A 25,776-nucleotide genomic window follows, 5' to 3' on the forward strand; every position below is an offset into this window, starting at 1 on the left:
CTTGTATTCCTTTTGTTCTCTTTGTTTTTTGTTTTGTTCTTCGATCTCGTCATTGGTCAGTTGTTGGTCAGTAATTTACGTAGACTCCCATTTAGGCCCTCATCAGACTACGTACATAGAAAATCCAGTACAAAATCACATAAAACCTAAAAGGCAACATTTTTCCATGCCTGCATTCAGACTACACATTTTACATGCAATATACAGGCAACCTTTGACCCTACGAAATTGCGCAAGGGGCCTGGGATGTGTGAAAGCAGCGGACAGTCGTACCCGGGTACAAAGTTCGTACAACTGCCTGGTGAAAGTACGATAAATGCAGGAAAGTTGCCTTGTACAAGGGTTGGCACCCTGCCTGAAAGGATTGGGCAGCTTTTTAGGCTTCCCGCCAGATTCTTGTTGTTGTCTTGGAAACTTCTATGTAAATGTGACTTATAGGCTGTTTTGTACCTAGTCTGAAGAGGGCCTAACGTTGTTCAGTAATCGTGTCACCTTCCCAATAAACCCGGCCACCCTGATGAGTCTCGTTTGTTACTGGCTGACTGGGTAACACAAATGTCAGTAGCGTAATACCACAATGATATACACTTCTACATCATTACTCACATCCATGTTGAACCAGTGCCGATCTTATCATACTTCAACCAGGGATCGGAATCAGGGATCCGAATCAGGGGTGTCGGAATGCAGGGATCGGAATGCAGGGGCAACGTCGGAAGGTATTTTAGGGTGGTACGGTGAGCCATCTGAAGTACAAGTTACTGGGGAGGGGGGGGGGGGGGGTTGGCTCCTCTAAAAAGATTCGAAATTCAGAGTCGAAATCAATACCACGTATTGATTCACAGGATACCCGGGGCAAAGACTCATGCGGTCAGTACCGTATTGACCGTAGCCTGTCCGACACCCCTGCCGCAAATACATTATTATAACACTGTGCACACCGAGTGGTTTCATGTGCGAAGCTAATAATCCAAGCTATGCTAAAGTTCATTGGCATTGTGGCCACCCAAAACTTGACAGATGCAGCGGCAGGCAAGAATGCAATCAGAGGTACTGCACATGACCATTATTTAATAGAAGGGAAAGTGGCAAGCCCAGAAGGAACAGAGCTTTGCACATGAGTGGCTCAACCTTAAGAAAAGAACGGAGTACCTGGATTCGAGGACTTCCGAACTTCCTAGTCGCAACCACTCAGTTGCGCTAGAAATTATACACACCTCAACTAGTGGACACGTCTGGCAAAAGCCATGTGCCAAACTGCAAGCCGACCCTCTGTCAATTTATAGGTCCAACAATGAAACTAGACAGAGAAAAGAGCTGATGCATTGGAGGGCGGAGCACTATACCCTACCTAGAGCATGGTAGAAACTATTGCGACACTCAATCTCATGATGATACTCTTGATGATTCTAGTACCGTATCTCATGACAGAGAAGGAGAAATACGTCGGCGAAAACCAACCTTGGAGTAGCAAGCTTTTCAAAACCAGAATCTATATCAGACCTGAACGTACTTTTGTCGTAGCGCTCACACTGGCAAGCCAATGAGCGCAAGCATAAATGGCAAAGGAACTACCCCCAACAAGGGTATAACTGCCGCCAACAAGGGTATAACTGCCGCCAACAAGGGTATAACTACCCCCAACAAGGGTATAGCTACCCCCAACAAGGGTATAACTACCCCCAACAAGGGTATAGCTACCCCCAACAAGGGTATAACTACCGCCAACAAGGGTATAACTACCGCCAACAAGGGTATAACTACCGCCAACAAGGGTATAACTACCCCCAACAAGGGTATAACTACCCCCTACAAGGGTATAACTACCCCCAACAAGGGTATAACTACCCCCAACAAGGGTATAACTATCCCCAACAAGGGTATAACTACCCCCAACAAGGGTAAAACTACCCCCAACAAGGGTAAAACTGCCCCCAACAAGGGTATAACTATCCCCAACAAGGGTATAACTACCCCCAACAAGGGTAAAACTACCCCCAACAAGGGTAAAACTGCCCCCAACAAGGGTATAACTACCCCCAACAAGGGTATAACTACCCCAACAAGGGTATAACTACCCCCAACAAGGGTATAACTACCCCCAACAAGGGTATTCTATCACTACAAGAGTAAGAGCAAGATTCACGATCTATAGATGGTATGATTTCATCAGCTGTACATTCGTCAGCACAGCACAGGGAAAACTGAGCATGTCCTATAATCTAGAAAATAAATCCTGTTTTCCTTCTTCAACGCACTCACTATGTTGGCTCTACTTTGTCTGTCAATGATGTTTTGTTGCAGTTATTCAGGAAACGCAACCGCCAGCTAGTAAGTCCAAGTGCTGCTGCTGCCTATGTAATTGCTTTCTGTCAAGATTTCCTTAAAAGTAACACAGTCCTCCTTCGTTTTGCACCTGCTGCTGATGTATGATGTAATCGCATGTAACACCTGCTGATGTATGATGTAATCGCATGTAAGGAATTTTGCTTGATAGTGTGACACTCAGCCAGTGGGTTATGAAAAACTGAGCAAAGTCCGTATTGGCCGAAAATTCTTACTTTCCATGCTTTTTCTTTGAGTGGTCCAGCCCAAGTCCATCTTGAAACAAAGATTAGACATGGATGGCGAGCTAATAAACTTTGAAGTACATGTACAAGAGGAAAGCATGGATGCAGTGAATGGGATTTTCGGTCTTTGACCACATGCTGGTGAGCTGATCTACTCACCTCCCACCGTTTTAGGAGCTGCATCTGCGCTTTGATCCTTGAAGGGTGGTGGCGTTCCTACGGATGCGGAAAACTCGGCCTCTATATAGAGTAACCGAGTCTCACGCGAACCGTCAAAAAAAATATAAGAGGAAGGACAATATTTGCTATGAGTTATTTCTGGCAGTACACCAACGTCACCATAATATACAGTCATATAGTGCGATGACAAGGCACAAAACTGGAAGGAGAACTGAGCCATTCAATGACTGAGCTCCAATTCATCTAAGAAGCGCAAACCAACAACGCTCTGACTTGAAAGGCTCAGGTACAGAAAAGTTCAATCAGGGAAAGGACAGCGCAACAAAGATTCGCCCCACCGCAACAAAGACTGCCCAATGTTACACTATGTTGACGAGACTAGGACGACAATTGGACATCGGACTAGTTGCAACCTGACGACGCAAAGCAACAGACCACCCAACCAAGGATGCTCACAGTTAGGTATTATTTATACCGGTATTCTAACAAATGTTAGATTCTTCACTTCTATGTCGACGAAAATAGCCCAGAAATCCGCTCACCGACTTACCGGTATACTTCAGGGGCATCGGACACGGTACGGTCACTACGGTATTGACCGTACCACTATTTGCCCCAAGTACCTGTGGATCAATAAAATGCACTGATTTGGGCTCTAAATTCCCAAAATTTTCGGATCAGCCACCCCTCCCCCACGAGTAAATTGTACTTCAGATGGCTGACCGTACCACACTAAAATACCTTTCGACGCCCCTGTACTTGAACTTAAGAACTCACAAAAGCAAAGTGGAGTTTGGCATGTCTCCAAAGCGGAGTGTAGAGGCGACGGTTCGATACTGGAACGGCTTGACAGCCAAATTTGTATAGACCCAAACCGGTCATCAGCGTTGATTGTTCACTCGAAATATGTTTGTGGAAGGAAAATGGCATGTTAAAGTTTGCTCTGAGGCCAGAGTCAATCGAACTGAGCCACTCCTTTGTGTAGACCCATTGCCTCCAATTTGACCCTCTCTTGAGGCCAGCGATGCTCTAACCACTGAGCTATGGTGTAGTTGTCATCCCAGCAGAGAGCGTTCAACATGAAGTAAAATTAATCAACAATGCTCAGAACAAATTTAGATGAGCCTCTGTTTTGCTCTGCGCGGCAGTCAAGAGTCAGTAAAGACTCTACTTTTAAAGAGTCAATTCAGTCAGCATGAAAGAGCAACCTCGAATGTTGGGAGTAGCCAACTTACTTTCCTGAAATGCTCAGCAAGGATCAGACTCGGAAAGAGATTTACAACTGAGTGGATTAACCTTAAACTTGATGATCTAACACGGGAATATTCTTTTCAGCAAACAACCACATGCGAAGATTTATTTTCTAGTTTGGGATAACAGCAGCGTCGGAGCTTTTTTATGCAATGTATTCCATCCTTGCATTTGCACCGCGTACAGGCACACTAAGTGCCAATTAAGTAAAACCCAGGACCCCTCCATCAACTGTATTGTATACTGTTGTTTGTGTCTTTGTGCTTTCTCCCTTCAGCCACTGGGGTTGGTGGTCTTAATACACTTGCGCCACCAGAAACTGTACCACCGCTACCACCGACATCTGTAACAGGTACGGTACATTCTCAGAGGGGAATCAAACAATCACCATAACAAAGAGTAATAATGAAATCGAGTTTTGTATCAAGTGCTGGGGAAAACGTTCAGTAGGTTCCCATTAGCTCACGCCGAACTGTCTCCCGTTCATGCTTACTTTTTGGTATCTATCGTTGGTATGGTGTACCGGGCGACGTCAAACTGTGTGATGCAGGTAATGGATGTCTTGTTGAATTGTAGAGGCCCACATGCTTGGTGTGACGTGTCCCACATGCATGGTGTGACGTGCCCCACATGCATGGTGTGACGTGTTTCCGGTCATGCGGGGTGTAGGTAATGTCGGTCGTGCTTGTGAGTAGGTATTCCATTGCTGTCAAGTACCCTATCCTGTCTCTCATTCACAACGCAATACTTCACCATCTTCCTGTGCGGCATGCAACCGGGGGCTGTAGCATGTGGGTGATGTCATCTATGATTGTGAGGTGTTCACGTCAAGTTGATACCAGCGCAAGTCTGTACTGGGTTTGCTAGTTGCACCTTGCTTGGACACTGAGTGGTTGTCTCTCGGGTTTTTGTATTCTTTTGTTCTTTTTGTTCTTTGTTCTGTTCTTCGATCTCGTCATTGGTCAGTTGTTGGTCAGTAATTTACGTAGACTCCCATTTACGTTGTTCAGTAATCGTGTCACCTTCCCAATAAACCCGGCCACCCTGATGAGTCTCGTTTGTTACTGGCTGACTGGGTAACACAAATGTCAGTAGCGTAATACCACAATGATATACACTTCTACATCAATACTCACAACCATGTTGAACCAGTGCCGACCTTATCATACTTCAATCAGGGATCGGAATCAGGGGCGTCGGAAGGTATTTTAGGGTCGTACGGTCAGCCATCTGAAGTACAACTTACTGGGGAGGGGGTTGGCTCCTCTAAAAAGATTCGAAATTTAGAGTTGAAACCAATACCACGTATTGATTCACAGGATACCCGGAGAAAAGACTGATGCGGTCAGTACCGTATTGACTGTAGCCTGTCCGACACCCCTGCCGCAAATACCTTATTATAACACTGTACACACCAAGTGGTTTCATGTTCAAAGCTATGCTAAAATTCATTGGCATCGTGGCCACCCAGAACTTGACAGATGCAGCGGCAGGCAAGAATGCAATCAGCGGTACTGCACGTGACCATTATTTAAAGGGGAAGTTAAGCCTAAAATCACATTTTCACCAGTTTTAGTCTTCGGGGTGCTGAGTCGAATGGTCTTGGTCCGAGGAAGCTGAGACGCTCCCTTCCTCCTTGATTCCCAATCGAACTCGCGCACTTCCACCGAAACTGGGTGACTGCGCCCTACTAGATGGGGATTTGTATGCAAAATGTCACTAAAAGCGCCATTTCGTTCTTATAAAAGCACGGATGACCGCGATTGGCCCATATGTTGTAGTCTTTTGGACGCTGAGTTGACTGGTTTTGGTCTGAGAAAGCTGCGATGCAGCGCTCCTCCTTTATTCCCAATCGAACATGGTTGAGCAAGCAGTCACGTGCTCCTGCGTGCCCAAGTCAACTGGTCACCGCGCCAGCAGGCGACAACTTTCACAACAAGGATCAACTCGAGTTCAACTCGAGTGACAGGACTGCACCCAAAAAAGGTCAAACAGGCTGTAAATTGTACCCTGCAGGCACGGTGACCAGGTGACTTGTGTACGCAGGGGCACGTGACCGCTTGTTCAACCATGTTCGATTGGGAATAAAGGAGGAACGCTGCATCGCAGCCTTTTCGCACAGTCACCCAGTTTCGATGGAAGTGCGCGAGTTCGATTAGGAATAAAGGAGGAAGGGAGCATCTCAGCTTCCTCGGACCAAGACCATTCGACTCAGCAACCCGAAGACTACAACTGGTGAAATTTGATTTTAGGTTTAACTTCCCCTTTAATAGAAGGGAAAGTGGCAAGCCCAGTAGGAACAGAGCTTTGCACATGAGTGGCTCAACCTTAAACTGAAGAACGGAATACCTTAATCCTGAGGACTTCCTAACTTCCTAGTCGCAACCACTCAGTTGCGCTTGAAATATACACACCTCAACTAGTGGACACGCCTGGCAAAAGCCATGTGCCAAACTGCAAGCCGACCCTCTGTCAATGTATAGGTCCAACGATAAAACTAGAGAGTGAAAAGAGCTGATCATGCGGCACTGCAGGGCGGAGCACTATACCCTACCTAGAGCATGGTAGATACTATTGCGACACTCCATCTCATGATGACACTCTTGATGATTCTAGTACTGTATGATCCGTATCTCATGACAGAGAAGGAGAAATACGTCGGCGAAAACCAACCTTGGAGTAGCAAGCTTTTCAAAACCAGAATCTATATCAGACCTGAACCTACTTTTTGTCGTAGCGCTCACGCTGGCAAGCCAATGAGCTCAAGCATAAATGGCAAAGGAACTACCCCCAACAAGGGTATAACTACCCCCAACAAGGGTATAACTACCCCCAACAAGGGTATTCTACCACTATAAGAGTAAGAGCAAGATTCACGATCTACAGATGGTATGATTTCATCAGCTGTACATTCGTCAGCACAGCACAGGGAAAACTGAGCATGTCCTATAATCTAGAAAATAAATCCTGTTTTCCTTCTTCAACGCACTCACTATGTTGGCTCTACTTTGTCTGTCAATGATGTTTTGTTGCAGTTATTCAGGAAACGCAACCGCCAGCTAGTAAGTCCAAGTGCTGCTGCTGCCTATGTAATTGCTTTCTGTCAAGATTTCCTTAAAAGTAACACAGTCCTCCTTCGTTTTGCACCTGCTGCTGATGTATGATGTAATCGCATGTAACACCTGCTGATGTATGATGTAATCGCATGTAAGGAATTTTGCTTGATAGTGTGACACTCAGCCAGTGGGTTATGAAAAACTGAGCAAAGTCCGTATTGGCCGAAAATTCTTACTTTCCATGCTTTTTCTTTGAGTGGTCCAGCCCAAGTCCATCTTGAAACAAAGATTAGACATGGATGGCGAGCTAATAAACTTTGAAGTACATGTACAAGAGGAAAGCATGGATGCAGTGAATGGGATTTTCGGTCTTTGACCACATGCTGGTGAGCTGATCTACTCACCTCCCACCGTTTTAGGAGCTGCATCTGCGCTTTGATCCTTGAAGGGTGGTGGCGTTCCTACGGATGCGGAAAACTCGGCCTCTATATAGAGTAACCGAGTCTCACGCGAACCGTCAAAAAAAATATAAGAGGAAGGACAATATTTGCTATGAGTTATTTCTGGCAGTACACCAACGTCACCATAATATACAGTCATATAGTGCGATGACAAGGCACAAAACTGGAAGGAGAACTGAGCCATTCAATGACTGAGCTCCAATTCATCTAAGAAGCGCAAACCAACAACGCTCTGACTTGAAAGGCTCAGGTACAGAAAAGTTCAATCAGGGAAAGGACAGCGCAACAAAGATTCGCCCCACCGCAACAAAGACTGCCCAATGTTACACTATGTTGACGAGACTAGGACGACAATTGGACATCGGACTAGTTGCAACCTGACGACGCAAAGCAACAGACCACCCAACCAAGGATGCTCACAGTTAGGTATTATTTATACCGGTATTCTAACAAATGTTAGATTCTTCACTTCTATGTCGACGAAAATAGCCCAGAAATCCGCTCACCGACTTACCGGTATACTTCAGGGGGATCGGACACGGTACAGTCACTAGGGTATTGACCGTACCACTATTTGCCCCAAGTACCTGTGGATCAATAAAATGCACTGATTTGGGCTCTAAATTCCCAAAATTTTCGGATCAGCCACCCCCCCCCCCCACGAGTAAATTGTACTTCAGATGGCTGACCGTACCACACTAAAATACCTTCCGACGCCCCTGTACTTGAACTTAAGAACTCACAAAAGCAAAGTGGAGTTTGGCATGTCTCCAAAGCGGAGTATAGAGGCGACGGTTCGATCCTGGAACGGCTTGACAGCCAAATTTGTATAGACCCAAACCGGTCATCAGCGTTGATTGTTCACTCGAAATATGTTTGTGGAAGGAAAATGGCATGTTAAAGTTTGCTCTGAGGCCAGAGTCAATCGAACTGAGCCACTCCTTTGTGTAGACCCATTGCCTCCAATTTGCCCAATTTTTCGCTTCAAATCAGAGGTGGCTCCAAACCGGACAGGTTTTAGAGTGCACGTCAAATTCACTCTGGGTCTGAAATTAGGTAATTGCCATCGCTCCACGACGGCCAGTACAGAGTAACAATAAGCCTTGTGCATGCTTCCATTAGTTTTGATTGGTATGCGGTACTTCATTTGCGAGAGGCGAGCCGCTGTTTACCTACGACAAGAAGTTGATTTTTCGAAAGTCGTAAAACTCAAGTCGCAGTGCAAAGCAACACGTCAAAAACTCACCTGCTTGGTATGGCGCTTCTGGTCATCGCAGAGCCCTGAAATTTTGTCTCGGAGTAAAACACATCGTAGTCTCACTGTGACATGTTTTCTAATCAAAATACCAAGAGAGAAAGTGAATATTGAGTCCGTTCCGGTTTGCAACCTGTGTCCTATTTGAAACCGTCGCCTCTACAGTCCATTCAGAAAAAGATGATATCCTAGCTTGTGGCCATAAACGGGTCAAATTTTGAGTTCTCATCACATTTTTTTGGCAAGCCCCCATGGAATGCTCTTCCAATTGTGTTTTTGAAGTCTATTTCTCCAATGAGCAAGCCATAACAAGAATAGGATTTCGGTCAGATTTTGCCCCAAAGCACTGAATTGGGGAAAAACCATGAACATCCAGGCCGTTCACCCCACTTGCATAACAGTACATTTGCGGTTCGAACCCCAGTTGAGGTACGTTTTTTGGACCGTTTTTCAAGTTTCGAATCTAGCGGCACTGCAGAGTGTACCAGAAAATCACCAAAAACGAGAGCTCTCCAGAGCCAGCGCTCATCTTTTTCTGAATGGACTGTAGCTTACACACCAAGCTTGGCAGAAAACTACGTTACTCCGGCAGAGAATAAGCTGGCCAAGCACATATTTATGGCCTTTATGTCCCTATCCCTCTATCCACTCCCTCTACATTTCCTTCACCTTTCCCGTACTTTCCCTCTTCCTTTCCCTCTCCCTTTCCTCGTGCCTTTGCCTCTGCCTCTGTTTCTGCCCCTACCCTCCCTCTTCCTCTCCACACTCCCTCCTACTCACTCTCATTTTCTCTCGCTATCTCAGACTTGATGTTTGATGTTGTTGGCTCTTGAACATTCCTAACAGCTCAACCACCCCAGGTTATACAGACAACGCATACAGTATTTACACCTCGGAACGTTCCCAGTTACATCAACCCGGTCAGCTATGACCTTGAGGTGCACACATACAACACCGGCACCCAGCAGTATGATGTCTCACAAACGGTAAAGCCTGCCGTATTTCCACAGCCTGTGACTCTTAATCCTGGTGGTCATGTTGTGCGGGTTTTTGGAACGGACGCTAATGGAATAAGGCATCACCTCGCTACTGAAGGAGTCAATTTCAATGCAGGTATGATTAAGTACAAGGTTGTCGCTTATCATCAGTGGATTGCAATGGCACTGGCCTGCTAACAATACACGCCGCATGATTTCAAATATCAAGAGTTAATTTGCATTTCCGAGTGGATAAACGTCTGTGACGAAATCATGTTGTTCACCATGTCTGATGACCATTCTTTGTAAAGGGCAACCGTAGGCTTGTAGTGTGACCCTTCTTTAGAAAGGGCAACGGCAGGCTTGTAGTGTGACCCTTCTTTGGAAAGGGCAACGGCAGGCTTGTAGTGTGACCCTTCTTTGTAAAGGGCAACGGCAGGCTTGTGGTGTGTTGAGATTTCTACTAGTCCATAAGAAGTACTTGACACATAACATCAGCATGAACATCACAATGATCACATTTATGTACTTATGCGTGTTATATGACGCGTGTGTATATGGATCGGGAGCATGCACATCGCTACATACATGAACGTACTTCAATGCAATGCAGAACAACGCTGGTGAGTTGCACACATCCACAACACACACATTCACACGCACACACACCGTGGCACACACACACACACACACACACACCTATCCTGTCCTGTCGAGCCACTTCCACAAGGTTCACGTGGGCCCCGGAGGGGCAAGGGAGAGAGAATAGAAGAACGTCGTCCCACGGCGTCCGGGACACAAAAACGAGAGTTTGCGAGGATTCAGGTCACCTGCGACTGTTACCACGAGACTGACGTATGGTCGGGGGAGAACCGGAGCAGCAGTGTCTTTCCTGCCCTGGACCGAACGGAAGCAGCGGCCTCAGGACGCACAGTGCACACCACAACACGGCTCTACTGTGACTGGGGACTGAGCCACTTGTGACGGGCAAGGCCACCACAGCTCAAGAACCAACGGCCGCAGCGATCACACTGATATGCCCCCCCCCTCACACACACACCGGTGCAAGCCTAGTATTAACCATGCAACTAGCTGACAGCGTGCGCTCCAGACAAGTAAGCTATGCCTTGACTCATGTGAGCTGGTGTGCGTATCAAATCCTAACCGGCTCAATGTATAGCACCTTATACTCTTAATGTAAGAGTCATGGATGCAAGGCCCACATTGTCGGGCATCAAGCGTTATCAGGGAAACAAACAGGAGTAGTACTTGGTCGGATGAATGTCGGAGAATTCCATTGCGGTTCCCCTAGAAAGGATCCCACGGGTCAAGCTCAACACAGCCACAGCACTTGATCATCACTCTACAGTGTGTTTTGACAAAGAGGATCATGATGTATGACAATAGGTAATACAAAGTCGGGCATTGGCACAAAGTGATGCGCCAAGGAATACGACAGTTGGAAAATGCCTACTGCAAAGTAGAAAAATACCAGATATGGGTTATGCATACCCGATAGAGGCGAAAAGGAACGCCTATACACAGCCAAAGGTATGTCAGATTTTATGTGCATAAAAAAAATAGGGTGTGAAAATGATCACCGGTACGCAAGGTGACAAGCTGGGGAAAGGGTGCCGAAAACGACACTGCGCAGAAAGTAGAAAGCAAACCGGTGTGCAAATTTGGCAATGTTGTGGTCTCAAAACAACACTGTACGGAACCAGATAGAGAACGTGACTCTGTCTCTCTACAATACTTTCAACTTGCAAGACTATGTTTATAGTTTAAAAGTTCGACAAAAACAGGATCAGTCACTGGTATGCACACTTGTCTGTGTGTGCATGTGTGTGCATGTGCTTGTGTGTGTGCGCATCTGTGTGCGTGTGTGTGTTTGTGTGTGTGTGTGTACGTGGGTGGGTGTGTGTGACGTGATGTGCTATTCGAACCAATTTCTAAGAAGGGCGAATTTTCTTGTTTGTGACAATTGGCGAGAAATAGCATTTCCGGAGGATGTGGGAAAGCTAGCTGCTTGGGTCATGAAGGATCGGCTACAAGTTCTTACTGAGGCTGACTTGCCTGAGTTTCAGTGCAGGTTCCCGCAAACTCATGGGTGTTCTGAGGGCATCCTTTTGGTCCTTCGACTTGTAGAGAACTTGTATGAGCACTGCTCCAAACTGCTTTTCGTCTTTGTGGACCTCCGGAATGTGGCTCTAGTCGGAAGTTGTTCCATGTGTATATGGTGGCATCTTTTCATGGCTGGTGGTTGCACTGATCACATATCCGTCAGGAATGGTTTGCTGCAAGGATGCGTACTGGCTCTTGTGCTGTTTAAAGTGTACGACGACGTGGTGGTCTGTTTCCAGAGGTGTGACGTCGAGTCTCATGTAGATTTTAGAGCTTCTCAACTAACGGAACATTTATTCTGCCATGCAGCTAAGTGATGCCAGCAGTCTTCAGTTGGTCATGATGATAATTTTCAGTTTGTGTGTGTGTGTGTGTGTGTGTGTGTGTGTGTGTGTGTGTGTATGTGTGTGTGTCAGCTAGTTAGGGTGGTGGGTACACTTATGCCAGCTAGTGTTGGGTCTGTTGCCAGCGGGCTCGGCTGCTTGAAGGTGTAATGTTGTACCTGCCACCTTTGTTGGTTTCAGGGTTCATATACTTTCTATTTGAAATATACAGACCTCTTAACCATGGACTGCTTCTGGCTAGATTAACTCTTGTGTAATCAATTGTGCTAGTGAAACATATAATCCACTCTGATTTAGTCACCCACACTAGTAGCACGTATTACATTCACTGGGGGCAGGGGTAACTGGAGTTGGATCCCGGGACGGATACCCTGATGCCGTCTGTCCTTTTTCTGCGCCTTGTCCTCACCCACTTACTGCAGTGTGGTGAGCCCATAACTTCATAAGTGGGATCATAGACCCACGTGACCAGTTTTGGCAGTGAGCAAGTACAAGTACAAGTGTGTTTGTGTTTGTTTGTGTGTGTGTATGTGTGTGTGTGTGTGTGTGTGTGTGTGTGTGTGTGTGTGTGTGTGTGCATGTGTGTGTATATGCATATGTGTGTGTGTGTGTGTATGTGTGTGTGTGTGTGTTGTGTGCATGCATGTGCTTGCTATATTGCACCACACAGGTGAATTTCCCTTCCAAAATGATCAATTTGGACAAATATTCGTTGTGCCGGACTCAAACAAGCCAAATGGTAATTTCGATGTGAGCGTCGACCTCCCACCACTGACTTCTGGTAATGAGAACACTTACGACACGTACACGTTGAGCTATGGTCCGGTGAGTACCTCTGGGTGGGTATAGGCGTGTTTGGAGGCCTAGGGCAAACTCACACCTAACACATGGACAGGACCAAGGAACCACTTCAAGTTACGCTATAATGTCCACTAACACCACGAGTTACTTGACAATCAGCTCATGCGATAACATTCAACGACACTGACCGACGGTACTGACGTTCTACAACTAGCTGCCGATCAATCGTATTGTCCAGTGGTCTTGCCGCTATCGTCATCGATGCGCATGTACATCCGCCAACATCTTTCGCAGCTGAGACTGTCAACTTGTGCCTGTCTTGGTTGTGTGCACATTCCCCTCCTCTGTTATTCCTACAACTTAGAACCTTCCAAGTAATAAGGCTGTTGGAGTGCGCATCCAAGACGTGCTAGTGCTGACTGACAGTTAGTTGTAGAACGTCAGTACCGTCGGTCAGTGTCGTGCAATGTTATCGCATGAGCTGATTGTCAAGTAACTGGTGGTGTTAGTGGACAGTATGGCGTAACTTGTAGTTCCTTTGTCCTTTTCTTTGTTATAAAATAATCCTTGGTTCTCCATCCGAGTCCTTCCAAACACATGGAATGTGTACCGTAGTGGGTGGTTAGACCAGGTTATGATGAAGCATGGATGATTCATATTCAGATTTGAATAACCGTTCTGTCCATAATGCGTGCCCTGTGTTAACTTACATGTCCTGTTATTTGGCATGTGACTATAATAATAATTATAATAATTATATTTTGTATCCATCATGGCTTCATGGCTTCTCTGTAATTCTGCTACTGTAAAGTGAGAAGCTTTCGCTGGAGATTAAATTTCGCTATTTTTGCGACCATCACACATTCGCGAACATAAATCGCTGCAAACTGCTCTGTACATTGACTGTAGGCAGCACAAGATCCAACTGAACAGATCAAATCACGAAAAATTCTCATCATGAACCAGCGAAATTCTTGAAAACACAAAATTTGCACGCCGCAAAAGTTTATTGCTATGCGTCGTTAAAAGCTACTAGCTGTGAGCAATGTAATTTATAGTGGCAGCACTCTTTGCTTTTCCCGGGTGATTTACTACGCATGTTATTGATGGGCTTTTTCTGTCTCCAGGTTGATGGTCCTACTTCTACTCTTCAAGTTCCAACCAGCTCGTCCAATGTGGTGTTGGAGTTGCCACCGGGACAATACTCGTTCTCCGCTGAGGCAAGCAGTAGTACCACCGGTGCTGAGTTGTTCCTTGGAGGCCCGGCTTTCTACCGTAAGTTTAACCTACGGCTGATTGGGATCGCGTGACCATGGGCTGGGAAGTTTGCTACGGTCTAATATCTATTGCTATGTCTGACGGATTTTTGTTTGATCATGTGTATTCTTCAGAGTTTAGCGTTCAGGGAACTTCGTTCACCCTTCTGCCACCAACTAATCCTCCCAGGCCAACACAACCGAGAGTGTATCCCATTACAATCAACTATCCGAGTAATTCCAGAGGGCCCGTGGATGTGTTCGTGAGCCGCTTTAATGACGTCACTAACACATGGGAGTCGTACAGAGACCGGCGGGCAGTTCCAGCATCGGAATTTCCCTTGCGGTATGAAGTACCCGCGGGTTACTATCACTGGTACGTTCAAGACATGAATGGTGGAAGCTTGCAAGCTGCTGGCACTGCAGAGTATGGAGTAAGAGGTATGTGATGTGACTTGTGAGCTTTTGCTGGTCATGTTCTGCTGTGATTTTCTTTTTTACGAAAATAGTACTTGTAAGTACCGGTTTGTCATTACGAGCAACTGTCAAAGTAGTGTAAATCAGAGCCACTATCAAAGTAGTGTAAATCAGACCTTAACAAAAGGGAGCCTCGGATTAACTAACGACTGGGTGGTGTGCCGATTGGATATTCTTGTTGATATGGGAGGTAATAGATTATGAAACCATATGTTTCTGGGTGTCTGATGTTGAAAACATCCTGGAGATCACTGAACACACCATCATAGTGGGTTGTAGGCTGGGATTATTACACCGCCAGTGTGTAGCGGGGACCGCAGTTCGCAACTGCAATTAACATGCAATCGTATCCTTTCCGCAAAACTTCTGTTTTTCAATATTTCTGTTGATTTACAGTACCCAACAAGGACAGTATTTCAACCCTAGCTGGAGCCACGTTTTTCCATGACAACAACTATAGAGGCGGTACAGACCTGATCTTGCCGACGACGTCAAGTCAACAGAGGGCGGACTACACAAATTGGGTCGTCACTTACTCCGAACGAGGAAGCTCAGACACACAAACATTGAGAGTACCGCTGACCGGTTTGGCTACTGAGCAAACACGGCTCACCGGGCTAGCGGGTGACACTAATTACGATTTCACTTTCCACTTGGAAGGACCCGGTGGAAGAACAATATCAGCCCCATCGGTCATGGTCAATACACCAAGTGGTAAGAAATACAGCTCTCCTTCCTGTGCTATTAGCTGTACTGTCTGCACAGTATCATACCAAGAATAGTAGCTTGTAATATCCTACAAGAGCCACACAGCATGCTTTGCAGCGGTTGTTGTGACGTTCAACATCAATCGGCACGAGGCATTGTGCTCGGTCTGTGGTTGAATACCGGCACTACGGTCTTCATTTTGGGAATTGTCTTTAAAGTCGGCGAAGCAGTCAAACTTGTGGGGAACTTGAACTGAAAGATGCGCCCACGTTTTCAGGTCGGACCAGATTTTCCCCACCATTAATGTTCACCCTCATCTGCGCGGGCACCATTCTAGCTGCCTGTCGTATCCGGGACGGGAATTTTCAAAAATGAATTTTCGGATCGTACAACAGCTCGTGAACCAGATATTGGAACTCCCAGGTTCAACTGGCCACCGCCCCAAAGACACAGAAATTTGGAAAACAGACCCTCTGTATTCTATATATTACCATGTAGGTATTTGAAAGTGCCTTCCAGTCATGGTGTTTGGCTGCTAAGATAGTTTGGAGCTACTAGTGACTCTGCCGCATCACTCAGTGCTACCTCATTGCAATGAACATATTTCCCATGATCGGAGGCGCAAGCCCTAAATATGGATTAAGTACTATTATCCTTCTGAGCATCGGGTTTCACCAGCCATGTATTGACCAGGCAACAGTGGCTGCAAGCTGATGCCTGGTCATTGGAGAAGGAGCGTCTTTGTGTCAGATTGATACTTTTCAAATTTGGAGAGCATGTGTGGGCGTGTACATGCCGCGTAACGCCACGTTTCTCTCCGCCGGTGTGTCTTTACCACCAACCCAACCTGGTGTGGTGACTGTCAGGTCACAGGTCACAGTCTAAGCCCAGACTCAATGCTTTACTAGTGATGTAATCATAAGGCGTGGTGATGATGGTTGATATGCTGATTTCCTCCTCATACTTCTCTGCAGCTGACTTGTCTGTCAACCTTCCCAACCTCAATGTGTTGCCATTGCAAGTCTTGGACAAGATCACCACCTGGTCATATGATATCTATAGGTGGAATGAAGCTACACAGTCGTATGAGGCCACGCAATACTCAAAGTCCGGACTGTCCCGTTTTGACTTCCCAGACACGATAAGTAACTTTCCTTATGGTTACTATTCGATTAGATATGCTGGATACGGCTCTGATGGTAGTGTGGTCACCTCTTCCGTTGGTAACGAGAACTTTGGCTATGGGGGAACGGTTCCAAGTGATTTCAGCTTTTCCTGGCAATATCAGCTGGAGAACACTCGTTACCAAGTACAGCGTCCAACGCTCACTGACGAGCTGCGAAGCAAGTATGATCAGTGGGTGGTCACTTGGCGAACGGCCGGAGGGCAGACGCAGAATCGAGTTCTTCCCCTCAGTCAGGAGTTCTTCGACTTCCCGGACGGTGCAACCGGCGAGTACAGCATCACATTCCTCCTGGAAAACTCTGTGACTGGCGAGAGAACAATCCCATCGGTTCCGATTACTGTGACGTATTCACAAGTAGATGCACGTAAGTCACTATATCACCACTTGGTGAAGGTACTCGTTGCACTTTCTAGAAGAATTATAAATACTAGCTATAATAATTATGGTTGTGAACTGCAGGGTGCATGCTTTTAACTCTTCAAACCATAATACAAGTAAGTCATCGCAATGATTTATCCATTCAATGTTGCACATGTTTGTATGTATGTGCTAATTGTGAATTTGTGTACCTGCTGGTGTGTGCTGGTGCGTGTATGTGTGTGCATGGGTGTTTGCATGTGTGTTTGTGTATGTGCGTGTACTTTTAAGTAACTTTATGTGCGTGTACGTGTGTGTATGTGTGCACGGTACACGTGTGCATGCTTGGATGTACAACTTATGTGTGTGTGTGCATTTGTGGACGTGGCTGTATGTGTTGTGTATGCAAGTGCGTGAATGGATGTGGGTGGGCGTGGGTGCAATTGCATGCATTTGTGTGCATGTGTGTATGAGTTTGTGTGGGATGCATGTGTGTGTGTGTGTGTATGTGGGTGGGTGTGGGTGGGTGTGGGTGGGTGTGGGTGGGTGTGGGTGGGTGTGGGTGTGGGTGGGTGGGTGTGGGTGCGTGTACATGCTCACATCTGTACATGTATATGTGTGTTTGTGCATGTGTGCCATGTTATGCAGCACCTACCACTGCGGCCCCAATCGTCAAGGGTCCACCTGGTCCTGCCGGTCCACCCGGAGGGCCTGGCCCGAAAGGCCCCGATGGACCCCCAGGCAACTCCGGAGGTACTGGAATGGATGGTATGCCTGGTGAGCCAGGTGCCGATGGAGCCGATGGTCCCGAAGGAAACCCAGGAGCACCGGGAACGCAAGGAATGGGAGGAGAGCCTGGCCCAATTGGAGAGCCTGGCAAGGATATAGTCTGTCGAACCCTAGCTGGTGTCACCATACCGTGTCCTGAGGGCTGGGGAACGACCGTCTTCCGTGACAACTTCTCTCAAGGCGTACGTTAAATGTGTGAATTGGACTAGGCTGCAAGTAGTTAAATTTCATTGACACTACACCTGCACCTGCACCTGGCGCTTTTCTTTCAAACCATGCATCTAAAGGAAATATGTCTGTCTTGGTAAAAAGGCCAGAGTGAATAAACCTAAATAAGTATTTTTTTAAGGTAAACGACCACCGTAAATACAACAGTGCAAAGCAGACCTGTTCTTCCCCAATCACTCTTCAACCATTGAATTCCTTTTCATCATAATTATTGTTCATGTGGTTACATTTCGGCAAAATTGCCCTCATCAGGTTTGGAAGTCTGCTCTTCACGACTTTATATGTATGATGCTGCAGGAAGCCTCACCATTCTTACTGGACCACTGTTAAAGCACGTAAATAAGCGCCTGTTCTAATGGATAATATAGTTCGCACATGCAGCGGGTAGCGGCTAAGCATACACACGTACATGTGCACGCTATGGTATGCAGTGGAGAAAATGACTTCTCTACTACGCGCAAGTCAGGTCCGAAAGTGAGTCCACGCCTGAAAGTTGGTACGGGTGTGACCACTACGTCAATTTGAAAATGAACAGGTACCTACTAGTATTTGCGGGACTTTTACGTTCTTTCTCGCACCTCACATCAGCCAGAAGTAGTGCAGGGTTGGCTGCGGACCGCCATATTGCATAGTGAAAGCTGGAAAGAAATTTTTTTACGGACTTTTACGGTATTACCTTTTTTTGACACTGGCCTATCACCGGCCGTCCAGTGTTGATCCATCACCGCAAGTATCCTGTATTGTGTTTTGTCTTTTCCAGAAAGGACCAACCGGGCCACCTGGACCACGGGTAGGTGGATAGCATATACTTGCACATGCGGTGGATACTAAAAAATCAATTTGTTTTACAGTAGCACGGAATCTGTGACTGCAAGTTGCATGTGGCGTATTGTTTAACAGCTGTTTCACCGGGAACTTTACTTTTTGGATATGTATGGCTTGGTGTCGTTACAACCATAGAGGGAGAGGGAGGTGAGAGCTCTCCTTCTTCAGGCCCAGAGCAGAGTACATAGGAATATGTGTTGCGGCAGTGTACTACTGGAGATTCATGCATACATCCGTGTCAAACATGTGCTCTGTTTGTTGATTTGTTAACCGCAAAGGGAGCACCTGGACCATCCGGAGCAACTGGACGAGAGGGCAGACAAGGGAGTGCTGGAAATGATGGTGACATGGGCGAGACAGGCTCTGTAGGTGCAAAGGGACCACCTGGACCCTCCGGAGCAAATGGCCAGCCTGGACGACCTGGCAAAGATGTAAGCGCACAGTAGCTTCTTCTGTAATATCAATGGATTTCCACCACCTGACAGGAGATCGCTATCATAAAGCCAGGTGTAGGCCATGCCATCCTTTCCCACTATACACCATTAGTACTGTTCCGTAGATCAGTTGTTTTTATGGGACCTTGTGTACTTGTTCAAGGAAGTCAGTTGTATTGTTGAACTGCTTCTTGCGCTTGCCTTTCTAAGCATGTAATAATCACACATACACGTACTTGACATGTTTATCATGTGATGTCTGACTACTGCCTTTGATGCAGGGAATTCCAGGCGGCCGTGGAGCAGATGGTTCTGTGGGAGAAATCGGCCAACCAGTACGTACTCGGAGTGCATGTTCTAGAAGAGATAGTGTTACTAGTACTCTGCACGTTTGAGTCTCCGATTACATCAGGTAGTGTGAGTTAGTGACACTGGCGTGTTTCTTTGCCAGCTTACCAGTAGTTCGGCACTGGTAAACTTGCCATGAAATCACGGTGAGATAAGTGCGATTCAAACTGTAATGTTTGTGGTGCCCGGATAAAACTTGACTGGTTGAAGCAGCAATGGAGATAGGAGGCCATCATTATTAAGAAGTATCATCCCTGGGTCGGGCCACGATAGTTTAGCTGCTGGGAAGGCATTGATCTGATCTGGTGACTGCCATTGTGTGTGTACCTTTAAAAATAAAAAAAGCTTAGATATCAATGGCCTACAAGCCAAATGCTCATAGTGGAATATCAAAAATAACAGTTTCGGCAACTTGTGTTTTGTCTATTTGAAACCTTTCTAGGGTGCAAATGGCCTGCAAGGTCCCAAGGGCCCCGATGGTTTGAGAGGAGAAAAGGTAAGCTGCAGCGCTATATGTAGGCCTGGCCTGCCATTGGTCATACCTACTAGCATTACATACACAAATACACACAGTCATAGTAGAGACTGGCCCAGCTTGCAGATCAGGGATGTGTCACCGGTCGGTGTGTTTAGATATCCCACCTGTTGGACTGTGTCTGACACTGCGGCATTTGTCGCAGCATACTACAGGTCGGTCACGAGGAGAGCTGGGCGCTACATTTCACTGCTAGAAGTGTACTAGTATAGAAGTCGTGCGGTCTGTTTCAACTGGTGAAACCTGACTTACTAACAAAAAGGTTGGAGCTCATCTCTAAGTGTAATCTTGGAAACAAGGTCTATCTTGGCAACTTTTTCCCCATGATGCGGCATGTGAAAATGGTAGTCTTTCGCAGTCATGCCACCTGCACCCATGCTGGTGCACTCCTTGTGTGGTTTTAGCACTTACCACCCCACCCCTACATACACACACACCACCGTCACCTGTGATACATTTCAAATTTCTCGCTCCCTGCTCCTCGGGAGCGAGAACTTTAGCACTCAAATATTAATTACTAAAATTGTACAAGTTTGAGTCAAGCTCGTACAATTTTAGTACCGTTTTCTGAACACTGCCCAGCTCACGGCCTTACCACCGGTGATACATGAATGCCCAGTTTGTGCTACAGTACTTGCCAATGCTTTCACCACCTCGCCTAGCTCTCCTTTTATGTTGAAGTTACCTGTTTTCACTATCCAGTTCCCTGATGGTTGTGCATATTTTAAAAAAAACCGTGAAACTCGTTCTCTCTACTGTAGTGTAGTGCAAGTACACTGAAATTGCAAGGTGAAAATCTGGAGGTGTTCTGCCTGTGTCGAATTGTAAATGTTTCCCTATGCAGGGTCGTCGCGGACATACTGGCAAACAAGGCAACAATGGATATGACGGACAGAAGGTCAGCACTAGCATAGGCATCCATTACAGATTATCATCAACATGCCTGCATGCCTACCTGCATGGTTTATCTTCTGTCCACTGCTATGTGTAGAAGTCTCGCTAAGGTAGATTATGAATGCGCCGGGTCCCCGTCTCCCGCACATTGTTTCCCCTGTAGTTACCCTGCGCCCCGTGTGCTTGCTTCTAAGCAGGAGTAAGTAGGGGAGTTGTATAGCCATTGTGAAGAATCACATCCATACTCACATTCCCCAATCCCATGGTGAGCTTCCCTGCGAAGAACGTTTCTTTAGATTTAGTATTTCGATGAGTTTCGCCCTGCTGATAAACCATGTCCACAATTTCAAACATAATATCGTGTTCACAACAGAGAGACTAACTGGGAGAGGGAGACGGAGAGTTACGAGTACTTCAACTTGAACTTTAGATTTAAACAATAAAACAACATTCGGGGTTTTAAACTGAACCTCTGAAGTTTATCCTTTCTTGAAGTTTATCCTTTCTTGAAGTTTATCCTTTCTTGAAGTTTATCCTTTCTTGAAGTTTATCCTTTCTTGAAGTTTATCCTTTCTTGAAGTTTATCCTTTCTTGAAGTTTATCCTTTCTTGAAGTTTATCCTTTCTTGAAGTTTATCCTTTCTTGAAGTGTATCCTTTCTTCCAACGTGTGCGGTGTGGACGTGTGCATGTGTGTTTGTTCACGTGCACATGCACACGTTTTTGTTCTTGCGTTTTGACTTGGAGTTTAGGGATCAACAGGAGACATGGGACGCAACGGAAAGCAGGGATCCGACGGCCAAGATGGCCTTCCTGGACCACTAGGTGCCCGCGGTGCCCCAGGTGCTGCGGGAACACGTGGAGGACCTGGTCGCGCTGGCAACCCAGGCCGACAGGTTAGTTGGGTGCGCGTGTCATTTTTAGGAATCAGCCCTCATGGGATTGCTGGAAGCCGTTCGACCCAATACGGAGTTGAGGGTACCTGTATTATAGATATCATTGTGTTACAGTACAGCTCCACCTCAGTGCTTGACCGTTCAAGCCGTATTATTAACGCAATAATTATACAAACAACAGGCTCCGTATTGGCATTGATCCAAAGTCGGTATCTTCCAAGGTCATTCTTGAATACAGGTGGTGCGTATTCTTGTCTATTGTGACAACTTACTTGTAGAAACAATATAATACATAATATTATCTTGAAGTTCTTTAGGGGTTATGTTCAGGGTTTCCATTGTGGGTCATCAGTTTTGTACATGCAACTGAAATAATCGTGTTAGCAGTGTGCATTCCAATATTCTCAGAATACGGTAGAATAGTTTATCCCTGCACTCAGACAACACTATAACTGGCAGTCTCTAGGCTACAGCCGCATGATAGGATTGTGTGAATTATTCTGTTGTGCTAGGGTGACACTGGCCTGCCCGGAGCAGGTGGCCCAGTCGGCTCCAGAGGCATCAAGGGCGAAAAGGGCGGCGCCGGACCTATTGGCTTCTCAGGAATTAGGGTACGTCGCAGAGTGGATCGATGTTGAGCATGTCCGGTTTGCCTGGCCGTGATCGGAATTTCCGTTCAGCCATCATTCAGTTGCTCACGCCGAATTGGTGGCATGTCCATATCATATGCTCATTTTCTGGTTATCCCGTTCAGGGCTTCAGACCACGCTTGGTTTTCTCAGTTGAATTCTCCTCCTGGCTACCTGTCACGTTCAATAGATTAGTATTGGGAATCCAGTGTGCAATCATAAGTTTGATTTTAGAAAGATACAATCATGTGCATGGTTTGGGTATAGTGAAAACTGCATCTGGATGCTGTAAACCTAACAGAGGAAACTTCTGTGATCGCTAACTTAACTGATATTGCGTTGAAGCCTCTTCATTAAGGCATCCAGGGTCTGTCTAATCCGTTCTTTGCCAATTCTGTTGCATATGTTTTGTGGTTAGGGCAGAAATGGCCGTGATGGCGACCCAGGCCGTAAGGGTCTTCAAGGCTTGGTGGTAAGCAATTCTTTTCGCATGATCTCTTTTCTTTACAACTCTCAGCCTTGCTGCCACAACGGCATATTTCCGGATTATCGTTGCCATGAGTTTTAAGACGCGGCTGCTCATATTGCATTGACAGAGTTTCAATTTGCTGGATTTGCAATACAAGGGAGACTGAAATTGCATGTTGTTGGCTGAAATGGCCTGATCAGGAGCCTCTCGAACCACTTTGTGGTGACTGGTGAGTATTGATGTATCATGAGCTGAGACCATTGGCATGCATAATCGATTCTGTTCGAAGAGTGAAGCATTATTAGATTTACGTCCTGCTCTGCTTCAATGAATAGGGACTCCCTGGAACAGGTGGCTCATCGGGACCAGCTGGCGATCCCGTAAGTCGGCCCGCAGGCCATCCTCTCTCTCTCTCTCTCTCTCTCTCTCTCTCTCTCTCTCTCTCTCTCTCTCTCTCTCTCTCTCTCTCTCTCTCTCTCTCTCTCTCGCTCGCTCGCCAGTGCTGGCAGCTTTTCTGTAGCAATTGCTGGCAAGCCCCAGTGTGCATCCCGGTCATAATATGAACATGAACATGTATAGCTAAAATAGACACTATTGGAGGATGCATTGGTAGCAATGTGATGTGAGCACCCGTACAGAAGAGAAGTGTATGCTTGGATTATGTGCCTCCCTTCATGTGTTGACACTGTCTATTGCAGGGTCAATTAAAACTCGATACATATGTCGCCCCATGTGTACACCCGGGTATACTTTCATTCCCCTGTACAGCACACATGTGCATGCATGCGATGTATAGGGCAGCAGATAACGTCACTTGTGCAGTGCTGCAAAGTTTGCATCCCACCTAAATGTTGTTGTTGAAGCAACCACTAACTTAGCTGTTGGCTAGGTGTGACCGAGCCTCTTTTACGGGCAAACAGAATACAATTGACAGTGGCATGGCGTATGATTAGAACACAACACCAAAAAATGAAAACAATTGTATGTGTGAAAAAAACGCAAAAAAAAGAGAAACAAAACCAAAAAACAAAAACCAAAAAAACCAGGAAAATACAATTACAAGGGCACTGTCCTGCCCACCATCGTCTCCAAAACCTCACAGCCGGCCCTCCGAGATTGCCAACTCTCGCAATGCATTCACACTAACTTAGGATACTTGTATATGAATTGTACAACGTGTATTTATGGTTTTCCAGTACGAGTGTAGCCAATATTGAGCTTTGTTCTTTTGCAGGGAACGAAAGGAGAATCTGGAACGGCCGGAGAACGAGGATCACAAGGCGTACAGGTAGGTTACCTTGCACCATGGTCACCATAGTTACCTAGTACCAGTCTCCATGATTTCCTCAGAGAGTGGTAAGCAGATAATTAAAATCAAGTGCTCTCGGGACTGGTGAGTCTTGCTTCTTTCTCACACCTCACATCAGCAACTAGTGTAGGGTTGGCTGCGGGCAGCCACATTGCAAGACCCGTTTACTTCAAATATTCAGCCCACGAGAAGCGCACACTCCTATTTGAGTTGATACAGTACCAACCAGCTGACTAGGTGGCAGTCACGTGCATACCAGTTCAAACATCTACACCTACATGTACATGTACCAGTCTGTCTGCCTTAAGTTCATGTACATGTAGTGCTATGCTGGCAGAGCCTTGAAACACATATTATTTTAAATAGTGCGACAATGATTTTTGCAATAGTATTGCCCGTAAATAGGTCTTTGGCCCTGTCTAGTGTACTGATGAGATGCAGCATTGTGCTCTGGAAACACACCAGATTCCGATAATGGCTCTCCTCTTTGTAAAGAAACTGCATAATGATCTCGCTCATATTCTTCACACCGTTATTGCCGCAGGGAGGACCCGGTTATGATGGCATCAATGGACGTAAGGGCGAGCGTGGCAGGACTGGAGGTTCTGGCGCCAAGGGTCCTCTGGGTGACAGAGGCCCACAAGTAAGTTTCTGGTATAGTGCAGCATTCATGGAATTAACCAAGTCTCATCCAATTCTGTATACGGGGGATATTGATGAGATCGAGAAAGCAAATGGGCAAACTTGCTCTTCTTTTACATATCATGTATTTTGGTATTAGGTGGCAAGAGAATTTTGGGGTAGCAGAGTACAATTGAGGATACTCTTCCACCTACTGCTTATGGAACAATTTTAGAACTATTTTACATTGCACTTGCACAACTGAATGGCCAGGTTCTTGGTGTAATCATAGCCAAGTCTCATTTGCTGAGCACTGATATAGACTAGTTTATCAGTGATTTGGTATTGCGTTCTGCTTGCTCTACGTAGGGTCCTGAAGGACTCTCTGGAGAAACTGGACTACCCGGACCTCTAGGAGCCAAGGTATGACTTTTCTCCCTTAGCAGATTTCCATGCCTAGCAGATCACTATACACGTCAAGCTGATAGTAATTGCTAAATGGATTGTGAAGTAGAGAGTCCAATGTGTGTGCGCGTATGTGAGTGTGTGTATGTGTGCGTGTGTGTGAATGTGTGTGTGTGTGTGTGTCTGTGTGCATCTTGGCACTCCCGGCCGCTTCCTACATTTTGCTATTCTCAACTGTAACATTGTTGCTCTCATGAAGCAGGTACTTGAAGTACAACATTACTCTCCCTTTGCTTCAGATTATCATGAGCTCCATTGTGCACACTCTGTAAGAAATGTTAGATCTCCATCTCCCGTACATTATTTCCTCGCACATCCTTTCGAATTGCAATA

General features: G+C 46.2%; 1 protein-coding gene across 5 annotated transcripts in view; it reads left to right on the forward strand.

Moving 5' to 3' along the window:
- Positions 1 to 25,776, forward strand: part of LOC135831091 (collagen alpha-2(I) chain-like) — a 62,352-nt gene that overhangs the window by 14,822 nt on the left and 21,754 nt on the right. Inside the window, exons 7-28 of one of the 5 annotated variants that reach the window (XM_065343347.1) lie at positions 2,305 to 2,331; positions 4,279 to 4,353; positions 7,037 to 7,063; positions 9,620 to 9,886; positions 12,889 to 13,043; positions 14,147 to 14,294; positions 14,411 to 14,716; positions 15,149 to 15,466; positions 16,435 to 17,010; positions 17,652 to 17,974; positions 18,781 to 18,810; positions 19,124 to 19,276; positions 19,561 to 19,614; positions 20,070 to 20,123; positions 21,007 to 21,060; positions 21,807 to 21,950; positions 22,463 to 22,561; positions 22,998 to 23,051; positions 23,384 to 23,428; positions 24,283 to 24,336; positions 24,902 to 25,000; positions 25,348 to 25,401. In XM_065343347.1, the coding sequence (XP_065199419.1) occupies positions 2,305 to 2,331; positions 4,279 to 4,353; positions 7,037 to 7,063; positions 9,620 to 9,886; positions 12,889 to 13,043; positions 14,147 to 14,294; positions 14,411 to 14,716; positions 15,149 to 15,466; positions 16,435 to 17,010; positions 17,652 to 17,974; positions 18,781 to 18,810; positions 19,124 to 19,276; positions 19,561 to 19,614; positions 20,070 to 20,123; positions 21,007 to 21,060; positions 21,807 to 21,950; positions 22,463 to 22,561; positions 22,998 to 23,051; positions 23,384 to 23,428; positions 24,283 to 24,336; positions 24,902 to 25,000; positions 25,348 to 25,401 (3,116 nt within the window). The remainder of the gene's footprint in view (positions 1 to 2,304; positions 2,332 to 4,278; positions 4,354 to 7,036; positions 7,064 to 9,619; positions 9,887 to 12,888; positions 13,044 to 14,146; positions 14,295 to 14,410; positions 14,717 to 15,148; positions 15,467 to 16,434; positions 17,011 to 17,651; positions 17,975 to 18,780; positions 18,811 to 19,123; positions 19,277 to 19,560; positions 19,615 to 20,069; positions 20,124 to 21,006; positions 21,061 to 21,806; positions 21,951 to 22,462; positions 22,562 to 22,997; positions 23,052 to 23,383; positions 23,429 to 24,282; positions 24,337 to 24,901; positions 25,001 to 25,347; positions 25,402 to 25,776) is intronic. The other 4 variants (XM_065343348.1, XM_065343350.1, XM_065343351.1 and 1 more) reach the window with 4 other exon arrangements.

Source organism: Sycon ciliatum, chromosome 1 (genome assembly GCF_964019385.1).
Source record: "Sycon ciliatum chromosome 1, ocSycCili1.1, whole genome shotgun sequence".
Lineage (NCBI taxonomy): Eukaryota > Metazoa > Porifera > Calcarea > Leucosolenida > Sycettidae > Sycon > Sycon ciliatum.